The sequence below is a fragment of the Erithacus rubecula genome (genome assembly GCF_903797595.1).
Source record: "Erithacus rubecula genome assembly, chromosome: 20".
Classification (NCBI taxonomy): Eukaryota; Metazoa; Chordata; class Aves; order Passeriformes; family Muscicapidae; genus Erithacus; species Erithacus rubecula.
In genome coordinates this window covers 4,644,839-4,669,876 of record NC_136672.1, presented here as the reverse complement: position 1 = coordinate 4,669,876, position 25,038 = coordinate 4,644,839, and the positions used below count along the sequence as shown (strand labels likewise).

The following is a 25,038-nucleotide window of genomic DNA, read 5'->3' as shown; positions in this document are numbered from 1 at the left end:
GAAGAGGCCTCATGCATCTCATTAAATACAGGTAGAAATTTATTAAGGGGACGGGGAAACCCACAGCTTTTAAAAAAAGTATCAAAAAGAGACAAATGAGGTGAAGTGTCTGTCTTTGGCTGGAGCAGCAACTGGAGGGACAGAGTGGGGCTAAAAACTGGCCCAGGGTGAAGGGAGGGATGCAGGGATGGATGCAGATGCTCCTGGGCCCACTCAGCAAGTAGTTGTGGAGAGAGAGCCAGGCTCTCAGCCCTTGAATATTCATCCCAGGACACCCTAAATGGGGCATTCCCACCTGCCCCCATTTAAAAGCACTGAGGCCTCCAGCACCAAAGCAACACATCTCAGAGGAGAGACAGCCTGGCACCAGCCTGGGTCCAAACCAGCCCAGAGGGGTCACCTGGACCCCAGGAAGGACCTGCCTTCGTGCCATGCTGGTGGGAAGGAGGAGGAGTTGCTGGGGAGAGCAGCCCAGGGCTGGGGGCAGGTAGGAATGTGCAGCCTTGGGCAGGGAAGAGGGAAGGTGACTGCCCCATCCTGGACTTCTCCATCTGACCAGCACCACTGCAGGAAGGGAGGGCTCCCTGGGTCTCCATGCTTTGGAAAAGGGGAAACAGCAGGGACTCAAGGCAGAGGGTGGGAGCACCAACAGCTTCCTGAGAGGTCTGTGGGCTCCAGAAGCAGCCACATGAGCCCCCTAGGGGTTTTTTCTCCATGTCTGCCTCCAACCATGGCACTACAAACATGGTCCTTGCCACCTCTCCCCTTCCAAAAAGAGAATTTCACTGAAATAAGGAAAGAAAAGCCCCCAGTCCCAAGTCCTGCCTCTCCATCCAGTGAGGAGCCAGGTGGGAAGGCACAAGCCTCCTTGGGGGCCTCAGGGGGAACAGGACTGAAAAATGTCTTTGAAGCTCAGCTCTGAACATCTTGGAGACACAACAGAGACTCCAGGGAGCCCAAAATAGAGAAACTCTGGGCATAAAGAGCTGTGGATTAAAAAAAGTGCCCCTGCAAAAAGGGGGTTGTGTTCACAGTATGAGCTGCAGAGCACTGAGGTGGGATGGGGCCTCAGGCAGGCAGGGACACAGGCTGGAGACTTCAGCAACTTCACCCCAAGACTGGAAATCCAGCCTGGCCATGGACATACCAAAATCCCACTTCCCTCAGCCCTTTTTCCACACAGGCAGCAGCCAGAGTCAGTCCCCAAACCAGTTACACCTTTCCAGCATCAGGAGGGAGCCCCAAAGGGGTTCAAGGCAGGGCTGCATCCCCAGCACCGAGCTACCCCAAACCATCCCTGAAGATGGAGCCATGCCCCATCCTGGAGCAGCCACCACCATCCCCCACAGGCTGGGGAGGAAAACAGCACCCAGGCCGGCAGGGTCAGTGCAGGACCTGCTCCAGCCCGTACTTCTCGCAGAACTTGCTGGTGAAGGGCAGGCAGGTGAGGTACTCCACCCAGCGCCAGTTGACGGGGTAGACGTAGAGCCACACCACCAGCGAGGCAAAGAGCCCCAGGAAGACCAGCAGGGACACGATGATCATGGCGCGCTTGCGGTACTTGTCCAGCGTGCCGAAGGTGATGTAGGGCAGGAAGGCGAAGGACAGCAGCAGCCCGCTGAGGAAGCCAAACAGGTGAGCGATGTTGTCGATCCAGGGCAACAGACCACAGATGAAGAGGAAGAGGACGATGCCAAAGAGGTTGAGGAAGGCTTTCCAGGGTTTCTCCAGCACTTGCCAGCTTTGGAAGAGCTCCACGAAGAGGCAGGCCAGCAAGCCGAACTGGGAGCCGGCGGGGCCCACCTGCAGGGATGGGCACTGTGTCACCTCAGACGCACCCCCTGTCCCCCAGGGATCACCTCCTCCCCTAGCAAAGCGCGTTTGGCTCCTGCAGCCCTGTGCAGCATGTCTCAGGGGCTCAGGAGGATGAGGAGGGGAGCAGGGTGGTGCTGTTTTGGTAGAGCTGATACTTTGTGTGACTCAGGAGCCAGTCAGCATCACCCCCTCCCAGACCACAGCCCCTTCCTGGCACACCCTGAGGGAATTAGGGCCCTTGGCATGATCTCATTTAAAGGCTGACAGGGTTTGGCTGGCAGCAGATTAGCCATCTGCCTGCCCAGGGACCCCGCACGCTCACGGACACGTGGTGACATGTGACACACATGGCATGTGCCAACACCACACGTGGGGCAGGGACACCCCCTCCCGCTCTCCCTGCAGCAAACCCTGCCAGGGGGTGAGAGTCTGTGCTCCAGCCCCTTCCCCAAACCTCTGCCCAGGATGGGGATGGAGAGGGGTGTCCTTCGGTCCCTGGGAGCTGACAGGATTTGGGACAGAGCTCCCAAGCTCTCACCTCTGCCCTGTAGGGCAGGAAGATGGCACTGGCCAGGTTGCCCGTGATGCCACTGAGGATGAAGATGATGGAGATGCGATGCCAGCCTGCCAGCTTCTCCAGGTCCCGCAGCACCGTCATCTGGAACGTCACCGACACCAGGCAGTGGATGATGCTGGGGGAGAAGTTCTCTGTTAGTGACCCCTGCCCAGCCCTCCCACCCAGCACCCCAGGGCACGAGACAGCTCACAAAACACCCACTGAAGGTGCCTATCGTTGTAGTTTGGGAGTGCCCTTCCCTCTTCTCTCCCACCCCATCCCAAGGGGCACTCCAGTCCTGTCCCCCCATTCCTGGGGACATGGGGGGCTGTGGCTCACCCAGCATGCAGGAACAGGGACAGCCACAGGCGGTAGAACTGGTCAGGAACCTCTGGGTTCAGGAAGGGCAGGAGCCCACACACCTCGTCCAGGCAGTGCACCTGCAAAGGCAGCAGGGTCATCTCCAGAGCCACAGGGAACAAAGGATGGATTGTCAATGATGTCATGTGGCAGCTGTGAGGGGATTCTGGATGGTGTGGGGCACCCACACTGCTGTGGTGCTGGAAAAGATGTCTCCAGCAAGGTGGGCACAGCAGTAGGAGCCCAGCCAATAGCTGGGCAAGCCCCTGCACTTTGCATCACCCATTCTCATGCCCGTCCCAACCATGTCCCACTCCTGGTAGGATACTCTAAAGCCCCTTGGCACCAGCATGGCTGCTAGCATTGCATCCCACACGCCCTGCCATGGCTCCCTAGCCCTGCTCACCTGCGAGCAGAGCGTTGCCTCCTCGTGGAAGTAGCCGTGCATGAAGTCGCAGTACTCGCGCGTGGTGATCTCGCAGCTGCCAGGGGGCAGGAGGGGGCTCGCTGGGGGCAGGGCACACTCAGGATGCTCCTGAGCATCCCCCTCTGCTCCCAGCCTGCTGCCACGGTGTTTCCCACCCCCCGAGGCTCTGTAATCTCCCTCTCCCCCCAGGCACATCTCTGGACACTGATGGGACAACACAAGGCAGGGCCAAGCCAGGTGCCCCCTTTGGTATGACCCACCTGCCCTTGGTGCCGATGCAGCAGGGCCTGCCCTTGATCTCGCAGTCCAGGTGGGCAAAGCCTGTGTGGTTGGTTTTGGTCTCATAGGTGCAGATCTAGAGGCAGGATGGAAAGGAGCCCTGGTCAGAGCCCAGCCCAGGTTGTCCTTGCAGCCCCATGCCGGGCTCATTGCCACTGCCACCATGGAGTCACCAGCTGATGGTGGCACCGGGCTCTTACCGGCCACTTGGTGATGTCATCTGGCCACACATGGGGTGGGTTGGACGCTGGCTCCTCACATGTCCTGACAGGAGGAGGGGGGTGAGTCAGGTGGGTTCCCCCAACATGTACCCCCTGCAAACCAGGAACCCCCTCAGGCACTGGCAGCTCCGAGACCTGCCTTGATCCTGCCCAGCAGTGGGTGCCCCACAACACCCCACGGCAGCTCCTTCTGCTGGTGAACTCTGCAGAACTCAGAGCTGCTGCACAACCCCACTGATGCCCATGGATGTTCCCATCCCAGCAGGACAGGGCCAAGCACAACACAACAGCATCACCTGCTGCTGCCTGTGTTTAGGACAGGCCCTGCCTCAGTTTCCCCACTGATTCTCTCTTCTTTATCACTCTCCTACAGTGTGCAAAAGTCTCTCCCATCCTCTTGGACTATAGGATTCAAGGCACCCAAGCTGGAAATGCAGCCCCTTCTGCTGTGTCCCCCACACAGCCAGGGGACCAGGCCACCTCCACCCAGCTGCTGCTTCTACCTGGGGTCCTGGTGACACACAGCCCCCGAGGAACGCTTCTCTCCTGAGCCCATGGCTGGTGCATTGCTGCCTGGCCACTTGATGAACGTTGCCAGTGTCTCCTGCAGGGAGCATGGAGAGACTGAGCATGCAGCAGGGAACACACAGCTCTGACCCCACACACATCCTGCCCTGTGCAGTGCAGAGCTGGGATGGTGTCCCCAGGGATCCCCAGCCCTTCCCACAGCGGGGGCACACACTGAGCAGTCCTGTGGCAGGGTCTGGATGCAGCCTGAGTTGTCGTTCTGCACGCAGCAGCCGGAGCCGCGCTCCCGGTCGCGCTCCCGCTGGATGAGCCGCTCCACCTGCCGGTCCTTCCGGATGCAGGGGGAGAACTTGGCTCCCAGGTGGATCAGGTCGATCTGGGAGGGAGATGCCAGTAAAGGAGATGCTTTATCTGTGCACCTCCCTTTGCTCCAGCCATCCCCAGAGAGAGTTTAGCAGGGGCATCCACAGGCAATAGACAAGGGTCTCATCCCAGTGGAGAGAAGGTAGGACCATCCCACTGTGATGCCACATGTCCCAGCAGGATTGGGGCCCAGGACAGCAGGCTAGAGTGAGGAGCTCTGCCCCCTGAGTAGAGGAGTATCTCAGAGAACCCCTCATCTCAGGGCAGGGGAAGCAGAGAGTAGAGGATGAGACCAGGGGCCAAGGGTCTGGCAGGGTTCTTACCGAGCTGGGCCCGATCCAGAAGTTTTCCTGCTGGATGTACTTGACACTCTCATAGACACCCTTGTTCCTCAGCACCTGCCAAGAGAGGCCAGGGTTAGCTCCCACTGAAGGGGAGAGTGCTAGGGGAGTGCACCCCTGTCTCCCTCCACTGAAAAGGGGCTGAGCAGCCCCTTCCTCCAAGGGGCAGTGCTGCTGGGTCCCACCAGCAAGGCAGGAGAGGGGAACAGCTCTGCTCCCACCACACATTCCACTCCAGCACGGTGGTGCTCATCCCCTTGCTCTGCCAATTTCACAGAGCCTCCCAAATGCTGGAGCCCCACAAGGTGCTCCCAGTCCTTGCAAGGAGCATGACACCATGGGACACTGGTGGTTACAGTCCCCCCAAAAGACAGCTCTTAAACTTACTAACTCTGTCGTCACGTGCTGGGCGAAGCCGATGGGGGCGATGCCGTAGGTGCCAATGACCAGCAGGGTGATGAGAATGTGCACAAAGGTGATCCAGTATGTGAAATACGGCCTGCAGGGGACAGGACCAAAACTGAGCTGGGCAAAGGGACGCTGCAATCCCCCAAACCCTGATCCCCGAGCATTGAGGGGGACACAGGTCTGAGTCGGGGTGTCCCTCACCGGTGGCTGTCGGTGATCTCCAGCTGGGACTGCACGATGCTGCTCAGGCTGCGCCGGTACGTCCTGTTCAGCCACTTGCCCACCACGCCCAGCCCGTAGTAGCGCTTCTTGCGGTCGAAGGCGAAGTGCTTCACCTTGGAGGCGATGCGCCTGCCGCGCCGCGGGGCCGCGCCCGCGCTGCCCGGCACCGAGCCCAGCCGGGCCCCCTCCCGCCTGCAGAGAGGAGAAACCCGTCACGCTGCCAAAGGGAGCAGCTGAGAAACACCCCGTGGCCAGAGCCCTGCCCTGAGATGGGGCTCTGAGCACCTCCTGGCTACATTCTGTCAGGATCATGGTCTAAGTGCCTGCTGCCCACGGCAGGGAGGGCTGGGGATGTTGTCCTGCCTGCAGCCTCAGGGACAATACCTGCTGAGGGCTGGTACTCACAGGGTGGGCTGCTCCACCTCGGGGGACACCCTGGCATCCTCCCCCACCTGGTGCATGCGTAAGTACGTGGCTGATAGAGGAGGAGACTCAAAGACATCATCGGGCATGGAGTATGTCTCATCGTGCATGTCCATCTGGAAAGGGGATGGATATGTGTCCTTTGATATGTGTGATGGCTCAGAGTGATGGCTCAGAGTATCCCTCTGAGCCATCACCACGGCTGGGGCACAGCAGCCACTGTCACTACTGGGTGGAGTGCCAACACAGGGGTCCTTGGGACAGCCCTGCTCCACACCCAGCCCCTGTGCAGGGCACTGGGACATGCCCCAGCTCCAGCAGCCAGCATGGAATGTCACTTGCCTTACTGAAGAAGGACGAGTCCAGGGTATCAGCAGCATCCACCATGTCCTCGTCCATGAAGCTGGGGTACAGGAAGCTCCTCTTGCTCCTTTGCTTGGGAGCCAGTGGCTCCAGGACAGAGCGCCCCTTTGGCAGTGCAAGCAAATGAAGGTAAGCAGCCAGAAGCCCTCCGTTTCTGCAGCACTGAGGGTTTCTCAGATCTTCCCTCTCCAAAGCCAAGTGGCAAGGATTAAATCTCAGTCAGCTACCATAGCACCTTGTGTGGGGAGCAACTGGCAGAAGGAGCTGCCTTTAGCTCCTCAGAACCTGCACTGGACCACGGCCATGTTAGTCAGTGTGACAAGTGACCTCTGAATTCATCTGGTCTCATACCCACAAACCTATCCCCAAGGTTTGCCCAGGGCTCCTCGGAAGTAAGAAAATTGCTGTAGAGGTTTCCTTGCCCCTCAGCAATGGAACCCAGAATTTTTTTTTTCTCAAATTGTCCAGTTTTCACCAAAACTTCTACTTTTAAGTAGGTCTCAGGTTAAAACACCCTCAAACCCACCCTGGAGAGACAGCAGTCTCCACAAACAGCGAAGAAACAAAGATGATGGGTGAAGAATAAAACTGAAACCTGACTTAGGAAGACGATCCCTCTCACACTCCTAAAACTCACCCGGAGAAGGGCTGCAGCTGCCTTGAAGCTCATGTGGGCGACAGACTCCCTCTTCCTGCGGGGCAGGCGGCCGTAGCCCGAGCGGACGCTGTTGAAGGACGCCAAGGACACGACGCCGGGGGTGAGCGGGGGCAGCACGTGGTGGGGCGTGTGGGGACGGTCGGTCTCGTCGGGATGGCGGAAGGGACGGCCCCTGGCCAGCGGATCCACGATCTGGGCAGGGAGGGGGCGTCAGTGCTGGGAGAGCAGGGCTGCGAGTGGCACCCCTCCTCACCCCCAGTTCTACCTTGGGCATCTTGGCGGGCTTGGGCGACTCGGTGGCTTGGAAGGAGGGCACCTCCTGGCTGGGCAGCTCCATGTCGCGATAGGCAGGCTTCAGCTTGCCGTACCTCATGCTGCAGTGCTGCAGGCTCTTGCGCTGCCACTGCTGCCGCTTCCCCTCCCAGTCGCTGCTGACGCCGAACCACTGCGCTGTGCCCCTGCACACAGGGCTGTCACACAGCTGGACCCCACACCGGGCACCACCCTGCACCCAGGCAGGCGGCTGCGGTGTCTTAACCCAATTTTGAGCAAAAGGGAGTGGAGAAAAGTGATTCTTGCACTCCCTTCTGAGACACACTCTCCAGTCCCACCCCCATCCTCTGCCAGCACCCACAAGGGCCCGACACGGCCCCCCAGAGTGACCCAGGCTGGGCTGCAGCCCCCGCGCTCACTTGCGGATGCTCTGGGACAGCGATGTCTGCCGGCGGAAGCCGGGCCGGCGCTCGGGGCGCGGCTCCTGCAGGCTCCTGCTCTTGCGGTAGATGGGCACCTTGGAGGGCTGCAAGGCACAGCAGGGCATCAGGGACAGCACCAGCAGCCCCCAGCACAGTGGGATGGACACAGCCCCACCACTCACCTCCTTGTGGGCACCGTCCTCCTCCGCCTCCCGCGGGGGGATGACGATGGACAGGTTGGGGGGCTTCTTGCTCTGCAGGCGGCTGCTGCTGGAGCGGCTGCCCCCGTTCTTGTCCCCCGCTGACATCGTGGGCTGCTGGTGGTGGGCAGGCTGGCAGAGTGCAGGGAGTCAGCCACAGGGGGAGAGGGATTCCCCCAGGAGCTGCTGTGTGAGAAGAGGCTGGGCCCCAGGAGGAGATGGGGCCTCACCAGTGGGATGTCACCAGACTGAGCCCCCCCTGTGTCACTCCCCGGCTGTGCTGGTGACACCAGCTGCTGCATCCCCAAAACCCACATTCCATTTCTTCCATAAGGAAGGCTTATATTAACCACTCACTCCCAGTCTCCTGGGAGTCACCAACTCATTCACCTGCTGGGAGTAGAGCAGGGATGACAACAGTGACCAGGTCAGAGCATCCCCATCACTGCAGCCTGTGGCAAACCCAGGTTTCACACCCTGCCAGGATGAGCCTGACCATGTGCCTCTGAAACATGGGCATCCCAGCAAGCCCTGGCCAGGGCCATGGCACAGAGCTGCAGCACATAGGAACACCAGCCCTCCCAGTTTAGCAAGGGAGCCAAGGGGAGATTGCAGAGGGTGTCTGCAAGGTGCCTGGGCAGGGTGGGGAGGGAGGGGATGCACAAGGCCTGAAAACACCTGATCCACATCCCCACATGCGCCACAGCTCCCACATGGACCTGCCACATGCTGGGATGCCCCATGAAGGGGAGATGCAGGACATTCCCCTCTGGCACGTGCATGCACACACCAGGCTGGGAGACTGAATCCTCCCTGGCACCACATGCAAGGAGAGGGAAGCTTAACAGCCAAGATGTGGTTAATTCCTCAAGAAATCCCTTCCCAAGGGTCCCTGCAGTCAGCTCTACCCAGCAGGGCTTTGCAGAAAAAAGTAATTCCATCTGAGTGCAAGAGAACAAGTCCCACATCCTACAAGGGGTATGAGGGCAATCAAAAGGGAGGCACAGCCCTCTCTGACCTCTTCCCACTCTCCTTGACCATGTGCCAGTGCTCAGGGGACACACAGGTGTCACAAGCATCTCTTATTCCCCAGGACAGCCACAGCCATGGGAATGGTGTCACCTGCCACGTTTGCACAGTGCCACTGGCTGCAAAACGCCAGCTTGATCCACAGGTCCAAGATCCCAATGACCAGACTCCCACAGCTCTGTGCTCCTTAGGCAACATCATTTGAGCAACCAGATGAGTGACTGAGATCCCACCAGCCCTCTCTGCAAGAGGATCCCATGGGCAGCCCATTCCCAAAGCAAGTCAGGCACAGGGACACTTTTGCAGCACCCTGCCCTGAACACAACCCTCCCCTTAGACCACACCACAGACAAAGCCTGGCTTAAGGAGCACGGGGTGACAAGGGATCAGCTTCATGGGGATACAGGAGTCCAGAAGCAGCTCCCCAGGGATAGGAAAGCCTGGAGTCAGCAGCACCAGCTGGAATTGCTGTGCTCCATCAGCTCCTGGGCCATGTGACAGCCTCTGCTCCTGCATTAAAACAGGAGCTGGGCTCCCTCTCCAGCACCAAAGCTGGAAGCAACCAAATCCCAAATGTCCCCTGTGGGCTCAGCCAGTGCTGGCCCCCATGAACATTTCCTCACCTCATAAGAATGACAGGGATCCTGTGCAGTGATGGCAAACACCCAGGGCAGCCTCCTCTGCCTCCGTCCTTCACGCACGGGAGCCCCGGACACGGCCCAATTCCTCCTGCAGGGAGAGGCTGTGATGGAAAACCACGCATGGCAAAGCAGGCAAGGGCTGCAGGAGCATCCTGCCACAGGCAGAGCTGAGCTCAGTGCTCCCTAGACCTTGGGGACAGGGCAGCAGTAGGAGGAAAAGCTCCCATTTACAGCAATGCTCCATGGCAGGGAAAGGCATGGGGCAGGCAGAGAGTATATCCCTGCCACTGCCAGGCAAAGCTCTTGGGAAGCAGGACACCCAGGAAGTGCAGGCATGGAACATGAGTGCCTTACTGGGTATTTCATAGCTGCTGAACTGGGAGAATGCCAGCTCCAGCAAGTAAAACTTTCCGTCCCGCTGGTGAGCTGGAAACTCTGTTTGTTTTCCTCCCAGGGCAGCCAACAATGAGCCCGAGATGGCAGCTGCTCTGGAGAGCTGGGAATGGGAACACACTGGGGTCAGAGCCATCCCTGGGGCACCCTCACCCTTCTCCAGCTCAGACTGGTGAGAACCAGCACAGCCAGAAGCACAGAAATTGCAGCCGAACTCTCACACAGCCCCTCTTACACCCCCATCCCCAATTGCTCCCATCACACCCTGGACAGTCCCAGATGTCTGTGCTCCCCAGAAAAACAGGTTTGCAGCATGTTTAAAATCCTGGTGTCCCCATGCAGGGAGGGCTGGAGTGGCCTGCCCTGGGGTGACTCAGTCCTGGGGGAGCTGGCACAGCCCGGCAGGCACCTGCTGTCCAGGCACGGTCACGGCTCTGTGCATTGGCACTTCTGGCACTGAGCACCAGGGGGAGGAGGGCACTGACCCCAGAGGGCTCAAGGCTCCTTTGCCACACAGGCTGGAGGCAGCAGCCACCCCCTGAGCACAGATCCTGAGCCATCAGGAGCCTTATGCTGTGCCAGGCAGAGAAATCCCCAGTGGACAGTGCTGGGAAGGTGTTTCCAGCTCACCACGTGTCTGGTGCTGGCATGCTCAGTGTGGGAATGGGCCAGACAGAGCCTCCATCCAGAGACAGCCTGCCCCAAGCCTGGCTCTCTAGATCCCCTGTGCTCCCAGGTCCCTGTCACCCCCCAGCCCTGGCAGGGAGGGCTCTGCCCAGGAGCACAGCTCCCTGCCCTGCAGCCACCCCATCACAGGGCACAGCTCGGCTGCAGGTCCCCCGGGAGCCTCAGCCCAGCCCCTGGACACTCAGGGTAGATGTGGTATCTTTGTCCTGGGGACAGAAAAAGGAAGTGAGAGGCGACTGCAGAGCTGGCACGGGGGGATGGCTGAGCACATGTTCTGCTGTGGGGACAAGGCAGGTGACAGCAGCAGGGGGTGACAGGCATGGGACTGGGCAGCCACAAGCACGTCCTGAGCTTGATAGGAGCTGTGCTTTGGGCTGGAAGAAGGGCCCTGGGGACAGCACGTTGTCACTTCAGTCTGGAAAAGATCTCCATGCACTGGGGCTGCTGCCATTGTTGACCCACAGGAAGAGATAAATGGGCAGGGTGTGGAGGGAGGACCACCTGGTCTGGCTGATAAGAAGAAATACCTAATATCACCATCTCCCCTCCCAAAGGTCTTGACCACTGAAGGCCACCAAAGCCTGACACCCAGCAGCAAGGGACACAGCCTGTACTCCAACAGCAGCAGCAGGGTGAAGGCCCCACCTTTTGCCAAGAGGGCACATGGGCTGGGATCACTGGGGAGCAACTGGATGAGGTTTGAGCCTTCAACCAAAAAAGGCTCTAGGAAGGTGACCAGGGCTGGTTCCCAGCCCCAGGGCAAATCACAACCAGGACTGATCAGAGGAAGCACACCCAAGGAAGAAAGTGATGGAAAAAATGATGTGGTTCATACAAAGTGTGACTGCAGAACACGCTGGGATGGTCCAAGCAACACAAAAGTACCATCAGCAAGGCCAGGAGAGCAGAACTGGGACAGCCAAGCACAACCATAGCACAGGACATAGCTCTGACCCTGCAGAGCAGCCCTGACTGCAGGGGAGTGCATGCAGTGGGTTCATGGATGCTTGGAGAAGGACCAGGATCTCTCTCTCCGAGCTTGGCACTGTGGGAAGGGACATTACTGGAATAACCACATCTCCAGGTGGTGCAGTTCAGCTGGAGGAGAAAGCAGCTCTGAGCCACCCCAGGCTGTGGGGCAGGAGTGGGACCCCCATGAACACCCATCATACCCATCACCTGAGCACAATGAACCCAGCTCTTCCTCTCCACCTCCACAGGGCAGAGAGAAAGGGGCAGCAATGCCACAGAGCCCCCCAAACCCTGGCAGCCTCTGCAGCTGCTGCTGGCACCCAAGAGCCCATCAGGCAGAGCTGCTGCTGCTGCTGCCCATAAATGATTCACAAGCATGTTAAAGACCTCTCTCAAGGCTGGAGCCGTGTTAAAAAGTGCTCTCAGTTATTAAGAGCTCTGGATAGGAAACTCAATTTGTGCAACTGCTCTGAGCATTGAGCTCCTGCAGACTCACACCCGAGCAGAGACCCAGCACCTTCTCTGCTTCTGCTCCCTTTCAAAAAGCTTTTCACTATTTTGCAGTCTCAGGTCTGGAGAAAAGGAGCCAAAGTACAAACAGCTCTTGAAATAAAAACATATTATTGGAGAAAAAAAAAAAAAAACCCTCAATTTTTTTCCCCACGTGTCCTAACCCTGTGACAACGGAACTGGACAGCAAAACTGTGAGATGCAGGGTTTCACTCTGAGCCTGAGAGAGGCCCTCTGTGCTCAGAGGGAAGGGTTAGCTGTCCTCTCCCTTATCACAGAGCCACAGGGTCAGCATGGACACCCACAGGGGCGTGAATGCACATCTCCCTGACAGCTGGGGTAGGAAGATGGGCTATGGATGAGTGTGAGACCCCATCTGATCCCCGGGGAGTGCAGGCAGCCAGCACACACCTCACCCACACCACCATCAGAACATCCTCTCCCATTTTCCTCTGTGGGGAAGGACACTGGGCAATGGCAGCAGAGCTGGGAACACGCCCCAGGAGAAGGGAAGTGGCTGTGGAGATAGAGCAGGGCAGGCAGGGGAGCTGTGCTGGGCGGATAAGGAGAGCCCTGCCCTGGGAGGGACACGGGGACACTCACACCACTGCTCACCCCTGCAGCCTGCCTGGGCTCCCCTGCTGCTGCAGGGCCAGGAAAGTGGCCCCGGGCTCGCTGGCAGTCCTGGGTGACACCAGCCCTGTGGGCATGGAGAGGGAAGGATTTGCCTGCAATGCCTGGGAGCAGGTGGAAAAAGCCATGTGGAAGATTTCCCACTCTCATTAGCACAACAACCCCCACCCACCCCAGCAGAGCCAGTGCTGACTCCCAAAGGCTTCCCAGCCTGCTGGGCTGGGGTCCCTGTGTGACACTGACCACCCACATCTCCCCATTTCCCTGGGGTGCACACACACCCCGACAGCACAGCAACCCCAACCAGCAGCCCTGCACAAACCCTTCTCTGCCTCCTGCAAAGGCACACTGGCGTGGTGGCTGCTGCTGGAGGGGCTGTGGGGACCCTCAGCCCTTGTCCCTTCCTCAGGCTGGAGCTGAAGCCAAGTGAGGAACGTGCCCGTGGGGACTTTGAGTTACCCCAGTGGCTTCAGGGACAGCAAAGGGCAAAGTCCCCACGGGGAGTGAGGGAAATGCAGCAGCTGCACTGTGACAGTGCAGGGGGGCTGCTCCACAGGCAGGGACACAGCACACAGGGAAAGCTCTTCTTTGTTTTCCCCCAGCCTAGCAGGATTGGTTTAATTTAGGTTTTACCTAAGAACTGATTAATTACTCAAATCTACTCCAATTCCTTATTAGCTTGGCTTAAGCACAAAGTGCACAGACATGATGGTGCAAGTGTTTCAGCCCTGGCTGAGGGTTCCCAGCTCAGTATTTACCCAAGGGAAGGGGACACTGTGCCTGCAGGCCATGTGCCTGCCATCCCCATGCTGCAGGTCATTACTGGGTTCACTCCCTCTTCCCTCCTCCAAGCAAAATTCTTTGTATGAAAGGTTAATGGGGCTGGAGGGGACACTCCTCCCTCTGTTTCCTCTGCTGAACACTCATTCTTCCAGCAGCTCTTGGTGCCAGGGCTCTGGCTGGGCTTGCACACTTGTCCAGTGCCCTACTGCCCGTTTCAGAGCACACTGAGCCATCCAGAGCAGCACAGGGCTGGCAGAAATGCCCCATATTTACAGAGGGCTCCCCTGCCTGAGCTGACCATCCCCACACTGTGTGGGATGCAGCAGCGGGAGGTGGTGCTCAGCCCTGTGCAGGAATTTGGCTCATCCCAGGGACAAGAGGAGCCCTGGGCTGGCAGCAGGATGAGCCTCCTTAGCTGCAGCTCCCTGGCTCTGGGAACAGACTCCTTATCTCAACACAGCCTTGGATAAAGTGCTGACAGCCCCTGTGCAAAGGGGGAGCCCTGAGAGGACATCAGCAACTTCTTCCTTTCCCATTCCAGGGCCAGCAGCTCCCTTAGGAAAAGGGAAAAAGACCTTGTGGTGTCTCCTTGGGCTGTGGATGGTGACACCTGTGCTGGCAGGGGCTGCAGGCTGTGTCCCAGACACCCCATTAAGTCTCAGTGCTCCTCCCTCCTCCCAGCCAGCAGCAGCCAAGCGTGGGTGGGCCACTCCTCAGCTTCCTTCCTTTCACTCCTGATTGCAGGAGGCTGAAGCACCCAGAGCTGCACCCTGCAGAGGAAAGCCAGGCTGGGAACAGCTCATCCCCATCCAACACAGTGCAGGCAGGCACAGGGAATCCTACACTCACTGGTACCTATGGAATGTGATGCTTTTCCCACCACAGCATCTCATGGACCTGTGCCAGCCAGGCACTTTGCAGCCTCTCAGCTGCCAAGAGATGGAAATGGGGTCTCCTCAACCATCTTCATCCTCCTGCTGCCTGCTATCCCAGCCCTGGGATGCTGCACCCACAGGGAAGCCATGCAGCTCAGCACAGGGGCTGGAGATGCTGCTTTTTAAGGAGCCACCTCCATGTGCTGCCCAGGAGAGCCTGGACTGGGTTAAGTCACCAGGCACAAGAGGCAACTGGTTATGGGATCACCCTTGGAAAAGGTGACAACAGCACAGCTCTGGTGACACATCCCTGCTCATTCCATGGAGGAGCTGAGGCCAGGCAGGAGGGTTGGGGATTTGGGGGTTCCCCCTGGCTGCCCACTGGCACAGATTGCAGCATTGGGGCTCACATATAACAGGAGGTCACTCCCAGCCTTGCCTGGTGTTCCTGCAGGCTGGCAAAATGCAGGAATAACTCCATCAGACCCCCAGCACAAGCTGCAGCACGACACACAGGGAGTGAAGGCAGCCCCATGGCCTGGGAGGGGGCACTGGCACACTGGGCACCTTGGGGGACACCTGCCACACCTCTTCTGCCCCCAGTGGGTCTGTCAGACCAGAGGAATCACATCAGGAAATAATACTAATAAACAATAAATCAACAAAGCACAAACCAACAGAGTCTTTTCAAAGGAAGGTTCCTGGGAGCTGCAGCAGCCAAAAAAAGGCACCTGCAGGTGGGAGGGATAGTCCTGTGGGATGGCTGTAAGGCAGGAGCATCCACTGAGGGAGCACACACACCCACCTAAACAGGTCCTCAGGCCTGGACATTCAGCACACAGACCATGTGCCCTCTACACTGGTGGGTTTCTTCCTCCCATCCACTGTCAGCAGCTTGGGAAAAGGCCAAGGAGCAATTCTGGGCACTGTCCTGCTCCCTCCTGCCCCATGTTCCACTGCAGCCTCTGGCAGCACAGCATCAAGTGGGTTGGTTTATACCAGCACCCCAAGGCACAGCCACAGCATCAACCTGCTCTTGTGGCTGCACAAACCATCCCCAAGGTGACAAAGTGCAGTTTCACTGGACACCTCTGTGCCTTCTGACTCCTCTGTGGCATTTCATACGTGGGGAAACTGAGGCACTGCCACACAGTAAGGCTCCCTCACCCTGCTGCTGCTCCACAGTCAGGGAGCTGGTTCCTTCTCCCCTGAAGCCCACACAGCTCTCCCAGTTTTAAGTTCCTGGAGGACAAGGGTGGAGGAGGAAGCCCTCACATGCAAACCTCATAAATATTTGCTCCCCTGCCCTCCCAGAGCAGTCATTTGGGGGTTGTCCCTGTTCTGTGCTCAGCTAATGTGACCAGCACTCTGCAGTACTTGCCCTTGGAGTGTGAGTCCCCAAAGATGAGGGGGCACAGGGGTCCTGTGTGGTGGGCAAGCAGAGGGCAGGGTTGCTCTGGGGTCCTCCTGAGTCCCTTCTCCACATTAATGCCTCCTTAAGAGAGAAAACATAAAACAGCTGCCTTTTTTTTTTTTTTTTTTTTTTAAAGTAACAGGCATTAAGTGGGAAAAAGGGGCAAGGATCTCCTCCATACCCACCAGCACACACAGAGCTCTCCAGGCCAACTCAGAGGCCAGGAAATGACCATAACTCAAAGCACTGCACGCTCCCAAATGACCACAGCTCCTGGATTCCTGTAATTAAAAGGGACTGTGCACACCCCCGCTGGGAGCTTGTTGTGTTATCAGACATCTCATGGCCAGCAGGACAGCAGAAACCAGAAGTCATTAGGTAAAAAGCTCCTCAAGAGGAGGGGAGTTCATGATCCCATCACTTGTGGGCTCATAGAGATCTAAGTAATTAATTTTCAGCTTTCACTAATTGAGTCCTTCAGTGCTGAGCCCCTGACAGCACCAAGCCTGCACTCACTCCTCTGGGTCAAGTCCCTGCAGGACTCCCAGTGTCCATGGGAAATGTGGAAATGCCTCACGAGCCCCATGTTGGTGTGGGCAGCTCTGCAACTCCCCCACCAGCTGGTTCTCTGTCACCTGTCTTCTACTTTTTTTTGGTAATGAGCTCTGTTCTGATTCCTGGCTTGTCCTAAGGGCAGTTTTCAGCTCAAGAACAACCTAAGGGAAGGAATAAGGATGTATTTGGGGGATCACTCAGCTTCACTGTAAGAGCTGAACAGGAGCAGCATCCAAGAACAAAACACAGACCCAGAGGACAGCCACGTACTCATTTTACATCCCAGCCCAAACACAGCTCACATTCCCCAGGTCCCCCAGTGCATCCCAATGAATGCATTCCCCCTGAGGCAACCCCAGCAGTCCCTTCCCCACCGGATTCACACCCCCCTGCTCTGCATCCCCAGCTCTGAGCTGCTCTCCCAGCAGCCACAGGCATCTATTGTTCCTGCTGCTCTCACACTGAGCACTCACACGTGCATCTGAGAGCCAACACCAGGCCTGGCCCTGTATGGCAGAATTTACATCAGGGCCGTGCTGTGGTGTCAAACCCCACTCTGTGGTTTGCCCTTTCTCACTTGCAACACCTCCAGGTGCCCCAGCACAGCTGCAGCAGTGCCAGAGAACCCCCACGACAGGGAAGTGGTAGATGGTCACCACTTATAGCAAAGGGGAGCAGGGCTGGCAGATACCCTGCCACATGAGCAAGCAGCAAAAGGTGCTGATCACCCCATTAACTGCAGAGGGGCTGGGAAGGGCAGAGCCCAGGTGCAGCAGCTGAGAGCCCAGATGTGAAGCCAGAGCTGACCAGGGTAGCACAGGCAGCTCTGGCTTCTCCCACGCTCAGTTGCAGTTGAACCCTCCAGCTCATTATGGAGGTAGGACAATTCCAAGCTGGTTATTTCCCACTTGGGAAAAAGGCAGCAGGCAAAGGATGCTGTTTCAGAGGGCACAATGGAGGGAGCTGAGTGGGCAGCATTTCCTTGCTCAGGACAGCCATGGTACTGTGGTGGGCTGCACTGCCCATTTCCCCAGCTGGGTTGGAGGCTGTGTGCCCAGGACAGCAGCAGAATGATGAGCACACTGGAAATCCCCAGCAGCAACCATCCAGGGACTGGGAACGTGCAAACAGGAGAATGTCCTGGCTCCTCGTGGCCAGGATGACGCCACGCTGGGGAAGAAGGCGGACACTTCCTCTTGCCACAGGGACACAGCAGTGACACTGCAGCCTCTCAGGTCCCCTTTCCCCTGCAGAACGTGGGCCCGGGGGGCTGAGCGAGAACTGCAGGGTCTCAGATCACCGTGGGCACCACAACCTGGCTATAGGAACCCTGGAAGGATGGTCTCTACCCAGCCCTGCTGGCCTGGCAGCAAGGCAGAGCAGGATGGAGTAGAGCTCAGCCTCACCCCTCTGTCCCAAACCTGGAGCACCAATAGCAAAAATCTGACTAAAATATCCACGCACAGCATCCCTCTGCTCCCAGAGGGACGTACACACGGGCGGAGGATGACCCGACCTCGCTGCTCTGTAAGGGTTTTGTTCGCCTGCGAAGGGCTGGTGGCAGCACTCGCCACTCCAGAGCACGTGCGAGAGTCCCAGAGCCCTGAACCAAACCTCAAACCAGCTACAACAACAAAGCCGCGGCGGGCGGGAGGGCAGGGGGATGCTCGGGGTCGGGGACCCGGCCCCTCCGCCGCCCACCTGCCCTCACCTGCGGGGTCCAGGCTGCTGCTGCTCCCGAAGGGCGCCGCTCACCTGGGGAGGGGGGAAACCAGCAAACACAAACAAAAACCACCCGCCCGCCTGGTTATCGGCGCCAGAAAGTAGGTTAGAGCTTTCCTCCCTGCCTCGGCCGGGCAGCGGGCAGGGTTCTCCCTGCGGCCGGGTCACCCCGCCGGGCACGCACCCACTTCCCCCTGTGATGGAGAGGAGGAGGAGGAGGAGAGCGCGGGCCCCGCCATCCGCCCCGGAGGCGCCGGGCAGGGCGCGGGGCACGGCCCCGGGCAGGGGGACCCGCGGGGCGCCCCCCGCCCCACAGAGGGTCCGGGGTGGGCAGGGACAGCGCCCAGGCAGCGCGGCGGGGCCGGGCCGGGCGGGAGGCGCGGGGCGGAGGAGGAAGCTGGCGGGACGCGGCGCTCACAAAGCAGCGACAAACCGGGCGGGCACGGAGCGAAGCGGCGCGGAGGCACCGGGACCCCCGCCCCGCCCCGCCCCGCTCCGCTCTGCTCCCCTCCTCGGCCCCGCTCACCTCGGGCCGCTCCCGGCGCTGCCCCGCTGCCGCTCCCGGTGCCGCTGCCGGTGCCGGTCCCGCGGCAGCGCCGCCGCCTCCACCTGGGCCGGGCGGGGCTGGGGGCGGGGCCGGGGCGGGGCCCGGCGGGGGCGTGTCCCGGGGCGGGGTCTCCTCCCGGGACCCTCCCGCGGTCCCGGCGGGCGCCGGACCCGTCTATGGGGAGCCTCCCGTGGGGGATGAGCCCCTGCGGCCGCCCCGGTTCCTGGCCCGCGGCACCGGGAGCTGGGAGCCGGCACCGCCGGTAGCGGCACTCTCAGGGCTGGGCGCTCTCGGGACCAGCCACTAGCAGAACTGGCCACTATTGGGACTGGCCACTACTAGGACCCGTTACTATTAGGACTAGTAACCATTAGGAACGGTCACTATTAGGACTGGTCAGTATAAAAAAAAAAGTCACTGTTAGGACCAACCACTATTAGGACAGGTCACTATTAGGTCTGGTCAGTATTAGGACTGGGCGTTAGTGGGACCAACCAGTGTAAGAACTGATCACTATTAAGACTGGTCACCATTAGGACTGATCACTGTTAGGAGCAGCCAGTATTAGGACTGGTCAGTGTTAGAACTGCATGCTTTTAGAATCAGGCACTGTTAGGACCAGTCACCATAAGAACTAGTTATTATTAGAACTGGCCACTATTAGAACCCGTTACTATTAGGACTAGTAACCATTAGGAGTGGTCATTACTAGGAAGAGTCACAATTAGGACTGGTGGCCTTTAGGACAGGTAACTCACTATTAGGACTGGTCACTATTAGGATCAGCCACTCCTAGAACCGATGGTTATGATCAGTCACCATTAGGACTGGTCACTGTAAGAATTGCTCAGTATTAGGAGGGGTCATTATTAGGAGGGGTCATTATTAGGAGGGGTCATTATTAGAAGCAATTCCATTAGGATCTGAGGCATGGCCCCCTGAGCCCACACCCAAGCAGCGGGCACTGCAGGGTGCCAGGCAGCGTGGCAGGCACGGTGCAGGCTGGCACAGCCCTGGGCTCTGCCTGCCCAGGCGTGTCCCTCTGGCCGGGCGGGATGGGTGACGCACGGCCGGGCTGGGCAGAGGGCAGCGGCAGCAGGGCCGGTCCTGTCGGCTCTCACAGCCTGACTCATCCCGGGCTGGGGGAGCTCAGCCTCGGGTGCTGCACCTGCTCCATCACCATCAGCACTGGCTTGTTCTCCTTCCACAGCAGCCTCACATTGCCCCCCTGAGGGGGAGACTCAGTGCTGGCAAGGCAGGATGTGGGGGCTGAGAACTTTGCAGATTGGGTTTGGCATGGCTGTATTGCTGAGGGGTCTATACAGGACATTGTGCCCTGGATTTTGCCACAAAATAAATTCTTGATTCACAACTGGCTACAGGTTCCAGGCGAGCACCAGCTGAATTTACAGTAGGGACCAGGCAGGACCAGGAATTTTATGCTTTGCTATCCAAAACTACAATTTCCCCTTATATTTATTTTACCTGCACACCCACTGTGCTAAACCTGACCTTGGGTGGTTCAGCCTGGATTCACTGATGCCTGTTAGGGCACTGAGCTCATGGTCTTGTCAGCCCTCTGCCTTCCATGGCTTCATGCTCAGCAAATCTGCTCCTGGTTCCTGTAGAGAGGAGGGTGGAGGGAGCTTTTGGATCCTGCCGGCTCCTTTGAAGCTGTGGCTGGAAGCGGGTGGGGAAGGGAGAGCTGGGCAGGTGCCAGGGTGGGTGCCTGGGCACAGACACCCCGACACGGGCAGTGCCAGGGCTGGGGGAGTTCCCTGCCCGTGACTCAGGGGTGAGCAAAGGGTGAGGTGCAGGTGGCAAGCAGAGACCTGTGCCAAGGTGCCAGGTCTGTCCCTGCATTTGGGAAGGGACAGAACAACTTTTGGGTGGGATAAACAGCACCTGTCAAAAGCCATCAGTGCCAGGGCGCTGCTGCATCCTGCTCCAAGCTTGTGTCCTGTGGGATGTGTCTTTTCATGGGGGAGCCAGATGGGGTGGTAAAGCCCAGAGAGGAGAAGAGAGCAGGGTGACTGCCACCTGTGCCAACCCTGCTGAGCATTGGCAATGAGGAAGCAAAAGAAATGACCGAAAAACCCCAAGGCAGCAAGGAGAGGGTGTTGCATCACTGCTGGGAGACGCTCTGCAGAGCACTTCTCTCTGAGGAGAAAATGGCTCCACAGCCTGGCCAGAGTGTCCTGGCTGCTCTGTATCCCAAGGAAAGCAGGGAGGGCTCACACACTATCCCAGTGCTGGGAGACCATCCTATGCAGGGTGCTAGAAGCCCCCAGAGTGATGTGCTGGGCCCAGGGCTGGGATATCCCAGCAAGAGACATTCCTCCCTCTTATGCCATGAAACCCTCCAGGGTGGGATCTGTCCCCAGCAGCCCAGAGCCAGCAAGGTCCTGCTGCTCACTGCCCACACATGAGGGGGCTGCTGCTGGGGCAGGTCCTGCTGGATGTGGAGGAGCATTGTAGGAGATCTGAGCAGCATCAGGCTTCTCTAGAAACAGCAGCAGGGAAGGTTTCAGGAGATTTAAAAGATAATTTTCAGGGGCAAACTGAGTTCAACTTTCCTTTGTCTTGTACCCTGTAACAGCAGATGAGATTTGTGGTCCCTTTCAACCCAAAGCTTTCTATGGTTCTATTGCTAATCAGGTATGTTGTAAGAAGGCATGACAGCTAGGTTTTCTTCCCCAGGATGCTGCTTAACAAACCCAGGTGCCAGTGAGGCTGTGACATGTGGCATCAACCCCGTCGTCGTGTTTTGGGAGAGCTGGTGGAGCCCAGAGGCTCCTGCTCCCTGTGGGAAAGGAGCTCTGCATTCTTTGTGTTTGATCTTCCTCCTCAGCAGAAACCACCAGCCCTGGCTGGGGGACACAGGTGGAAGGGGACAGTATTATGGGATGTGCTGAAACTGGATGGAACTGGGGCAGTGGTGTTTTGGGTGGGTCTCCACCTGCAGAGGAGTTTCAGGAGCTTGGCATAAGCTCCAGTGACTTTTCAGAGGAAGTGTCACAAGGATGCTCTGGACAAAAACTCCCAGTTTCCACAGCCTCAGAGATTTTGTGTCATAAAAACTCCACATCCCATATCAAGGCTGTGGTCCAAGGTTTTCTAGTCTTTGCAACTTCTTCCTTGAATGTCCAGGTTCTCCAGGGATTCTTTTCTCCATTATTGGCTTTGTATGAGCTCCCACATGGTTGTGAGACCCCTCTGGTTGTCTGGAGTTCCTCCCACACGAAGGCAGAGGGGTTTGGTTTGTGTCCCCACAGCCCTGGACACCAGTTCCCCACATCCCTTCATCTCCTGGTCTCTCAGGACACAACCTGGGGGAAAAAACCTTCATGGAGGGGACACACCTTTCCCGATCCCTCACCACCGGTTTGGGCCCTCCATATCCCCCTCCCACACTGTCTCATCTCCCTCAGGGTTACAAAACCTGTGTCCCTGCTTCCACCATGCCCTGGGCCCTCTGGAAGGCAGCAGAGCTGCTGCTGGATGTGCCACAGCTGGATGTGCTACAGCTGGATGTGCCACAGCTGGATGTGCCATAGCTGGATGTGCCATAGCTGGATGTGCCACAGCTGGATGTGCCTCAGCTGGATGTGCCACCATTGGATGTGCCACAGCTGGATGTGCCATAGCTGGATGTGCCATAGCTGGATGTGCCACAGCTGGATGTGTCACAGCTGGATGTGCCTCAGCTGGATGTGCCTCAGCTGGATGTGCCACAGCTGAATGTGCCATAGCTGGATGTGCTACAGCTGGATATGCCACAGCTGGATGTGCCATAGCTGGATATGCCACAGCTGGATGTGCCTCAGCTGGATGTGCCATAGCTGGATATGCCACAGCTGGATGTGCCACAGCTGGATGTGCCTCAGCTGGATGTGCCTCAGCTGGATATGCCACAGCTGGATGTGCCACAGCTGGATGTGCCACAGCTGGATGTGCCATAGCTGGATATGCCACAGCTGGATGTGCCTCAGCTGGATGTGCCATAGCTGGATATGCCACAGCTGGATGTGCCACAGCTGGATGTGCCTCAGCTGGATGTGCCTCAGCTGGATATGCCACAGCTGGATGTGCCACAGCTGGATGTGTCACAGCTGGATGTGCCTCAGCTGGATGTGCTACAGCTGGATATGCCACAACTGGATGTTTCTCAGCTGGATATGCCACAGCTGGATGTGCCACAGCTGGATGTGCCACAGCTGGATGTGCCACAGCTGGATGTGTCACAGCTGGATGTGCCGCCGCTGGATGCGCCGCGCTGCTGTTCCCGGTGCGGACGGCAGAGGCCAGCCCGTGCCGCGCTCCGAGCGGGATGGAAGCTGCTCCAGCAGCAGCAGGGGATGCTCAGCCTCTGCCATGGCTCAGCGCTGCCTTCCCTCTCACCTCCTTCCCACCAGTGCCTCGCATGTTGTCGCAGCTGTCACCCCTGGTGACGCGAGGGACCCTGGTGCCGCTCGGTGCTTTGTTCAAAGACAGGAGAAGTTTTCCTGTTGGGCAAACTGGGAAATCATATCTGGTTCTGGGAGGAATGGAAAATCTTTCTGGATGGAAAAACTCCTCCAAGGTCTTCCCACCAGCATCACAGAGTTGGTGGCAGTGGTGTCCTCCGGCTGTGTGTCATTGTCACCTCCCTGTCCCTGCTGCTCCTCTGCCGCAGCCATCGAGGGGCTGGGACACGGGGACCAGCACCCCCTGCCCACCTGTGCCGTGCTCTGCAGCTGCCCCATGCCCTGGCACCCCAGCAGACACGGGGATGCTCCTGCTCACCCCAAATTCACAGCCTGGGCAGCTGGGGGACCCCACACCCATCCTCAGACCCGCTGTTATCCTCACATCCTGACTGAGCCACAAATATCAGTGGGAAAATTTGTACATTTACCCTTTTTTAAACACTGTCTCCTCCTGCCCTCTGGCCCTCCCTCACTCCCTCCTCAGCCAGCCTGCAGTGGGAAAGCTTAAGAAATAAAACAATATCAAATGTAATCAAAGGCAGGCTGGTGGGAGTTTGTCTTCTGGGGTTTCCTCCTCTTTTATTGCTTTCTCAAAGAATAAACACTTGGGAGGACTCTGGAGTGATTTAGTGGAGCAGGAAAGGGCAGGAGGCTGGGAGCTGCCTGCTCCCTCAACTCAGCAAATTCCGCGATTGTCTGACTTTGTGAAATAACCTAGGATAGTCCAGCCTTGAGAATTTCCCTTCTAGTGACTGCCCAGTGGGATGACAAAGCTGGGAATAGCTTTGCTGGTGGGGAGCTGTGTCTGCCCCGGCTCTGGGGCTCGGTCAGAGGATGCTGCCCTGGAGGGGAGCAGGGATCCGAGCGGACGAGCTCACACAGCGCGGAGGAAGCGCTGACCTTTGAGAGGGATCTTGCTCGCCCACTGCTATTTATCCAGCACTCCCAGGGCTGCTCCTGCCGCGGGGCGGTGTGCGGGGCTCGGCGGGTCCGCGCTGGCTGAGCAGAGGCTGCAGCGAGGGGTTTGCCCCCCTTCAGCTCCGGAGAGGTGTAGAGCTCCATCAGCCCCAGCCCCTCTAAATGGGGGGCTTCAACATCCCCGGGGAGATGGGGGCTTGGTAGAGAGCAGGGCTGGACTGCCAAGACAGACACTTCCCTTTTCCATCGTTAGCAGCCCCTCCATGTCTGCTGGAACCCCTTCCCTCCATAGGCACCCCAGTACCTGTAGGCACAACACCCCCACCCTGCAGGAAACCCCTTCTCTCATCACCCCAAACCCTCTGCCAGCCCCTGATCCAAAAGGGAACCATGGCACGGGGGGGTTTCATGGAGCAGGGAACAACCACTGTCTCAATGGCCTCCTCCTCAGCCACCACCATGAGGATTATTTTTAAATCAGTTTCCCCAAACTGACAGTACTATTTCCAGGATCTGCTTCCTGCATTTTGCACCCTCTCTTCAAATCTCAACCTGGTGCAGATGTCATCCGGTGCCCTGGCAAATGCAGGCCAGGGACTATATTTTATGTAGGTAGATATAAAATATATAAAAATATATTAAATTCTGAGTAAAATCATAATTTGCTGGCTGCAGAACCTGAAATGGTGCACAGCTCTTGGCAGTCAGATGGGGCATGGACTTTTTCTAAGTTCAAAATAAAGTAATTTATCTTACCATGCACTGCTGGGCTTTTAGTCCAGCTAATCCTCTACCAAAAGAACAATGAAAATAAGTGAAAGCATTTGTGGTTATTTACTTAAATATCCAAAGAAAGTGAATGAAAACCACACTATTCCTTAGCAAAGTATCCTCAAACCAAATCTCTGCTGTATAAATATAAACCATAGCAATGTGGCAGAGCCCAAAGATTATTTTATTTCAGGACCTGTTTGGAACACCAGCCTCAAAACAACAGAGTCCGTGGGGCAGTTTTCCAAAGCTTCCCCTTA

The 25,038-nt window shown here is 57.9% G+C and overlaps 1 protein-coding gene across 1 annotated transcript; it reads right to left on the bottom strand.

The window, feature by feature from the left end:
• Window positions 1-16: 16 nt before the first annotated feature.
• On the bottom strand, window positions 17-18,685 carry RHBDF2 (rhomboid 5 homolog 2). Its single transcript, XM_079323416.1, has 19 exons — window positions 18,600-18,685; window positions 9,512-9,617; window positions 7,842-7,991; window positions 7,657-7,763; window positions 7,230-7,422; window positions 6,944-7,156; window positions 6,286-6,411; window positions 5,926-6,059; window positions 5,500-5,712; window positions 5,278-5,389; window positions 4,873-4,947; window positions 4,401-4,562; window positions 4,162-4,262; window positions 3,638-3,701; window positions 3,419-3,513; window positions 3,138-3,213; window positions 2,711-2,811; window positions 2,354-2,507; window positions 17-1,803 (listed from the first exon to the last, which is right to left on the bottom strand). The coding sequence occupies exons 3-19, from the start codon at window positions 7,965-7,967 to the stop codon at window positions 1,384-1,386; spliced, it is 2,472 nt and encodes an 823-aa protein (XP_079179542.1). The 5' UTR covers window positions 7,968-7,991; window positions 9,512-9,617; window positions 18,600-18,685; the 3' UTR covers window positions 17-1,383.
• Window positions 18,686-25,038: the final 6,353 nt, after the last annotated feature.

Coding starts and splice junctions, on each gene's coding strand:
- RHBDF2 (XM_079323416.1), bottom strand. CDS start 7,967: ATGTCAGCGGGGGACAAGAACGGGGGCAGCCGCTCCAGCAGCAGCCGC. Junction 2,508..2,710: donor TCCCTGTTCCTGCATGCTGG/GTGAGCCACAGC, acceptor CTTCTCCCCCAG/CATCATCCACTGCCTGGTGT. Junction 1,804..2,353: donor TCCTGCCCTACAGGGCAGAG/GTGAGAGCTTGG, acceptor CCATCCCTGCAG/GTGGGCCCCGCCGGCTCCCA.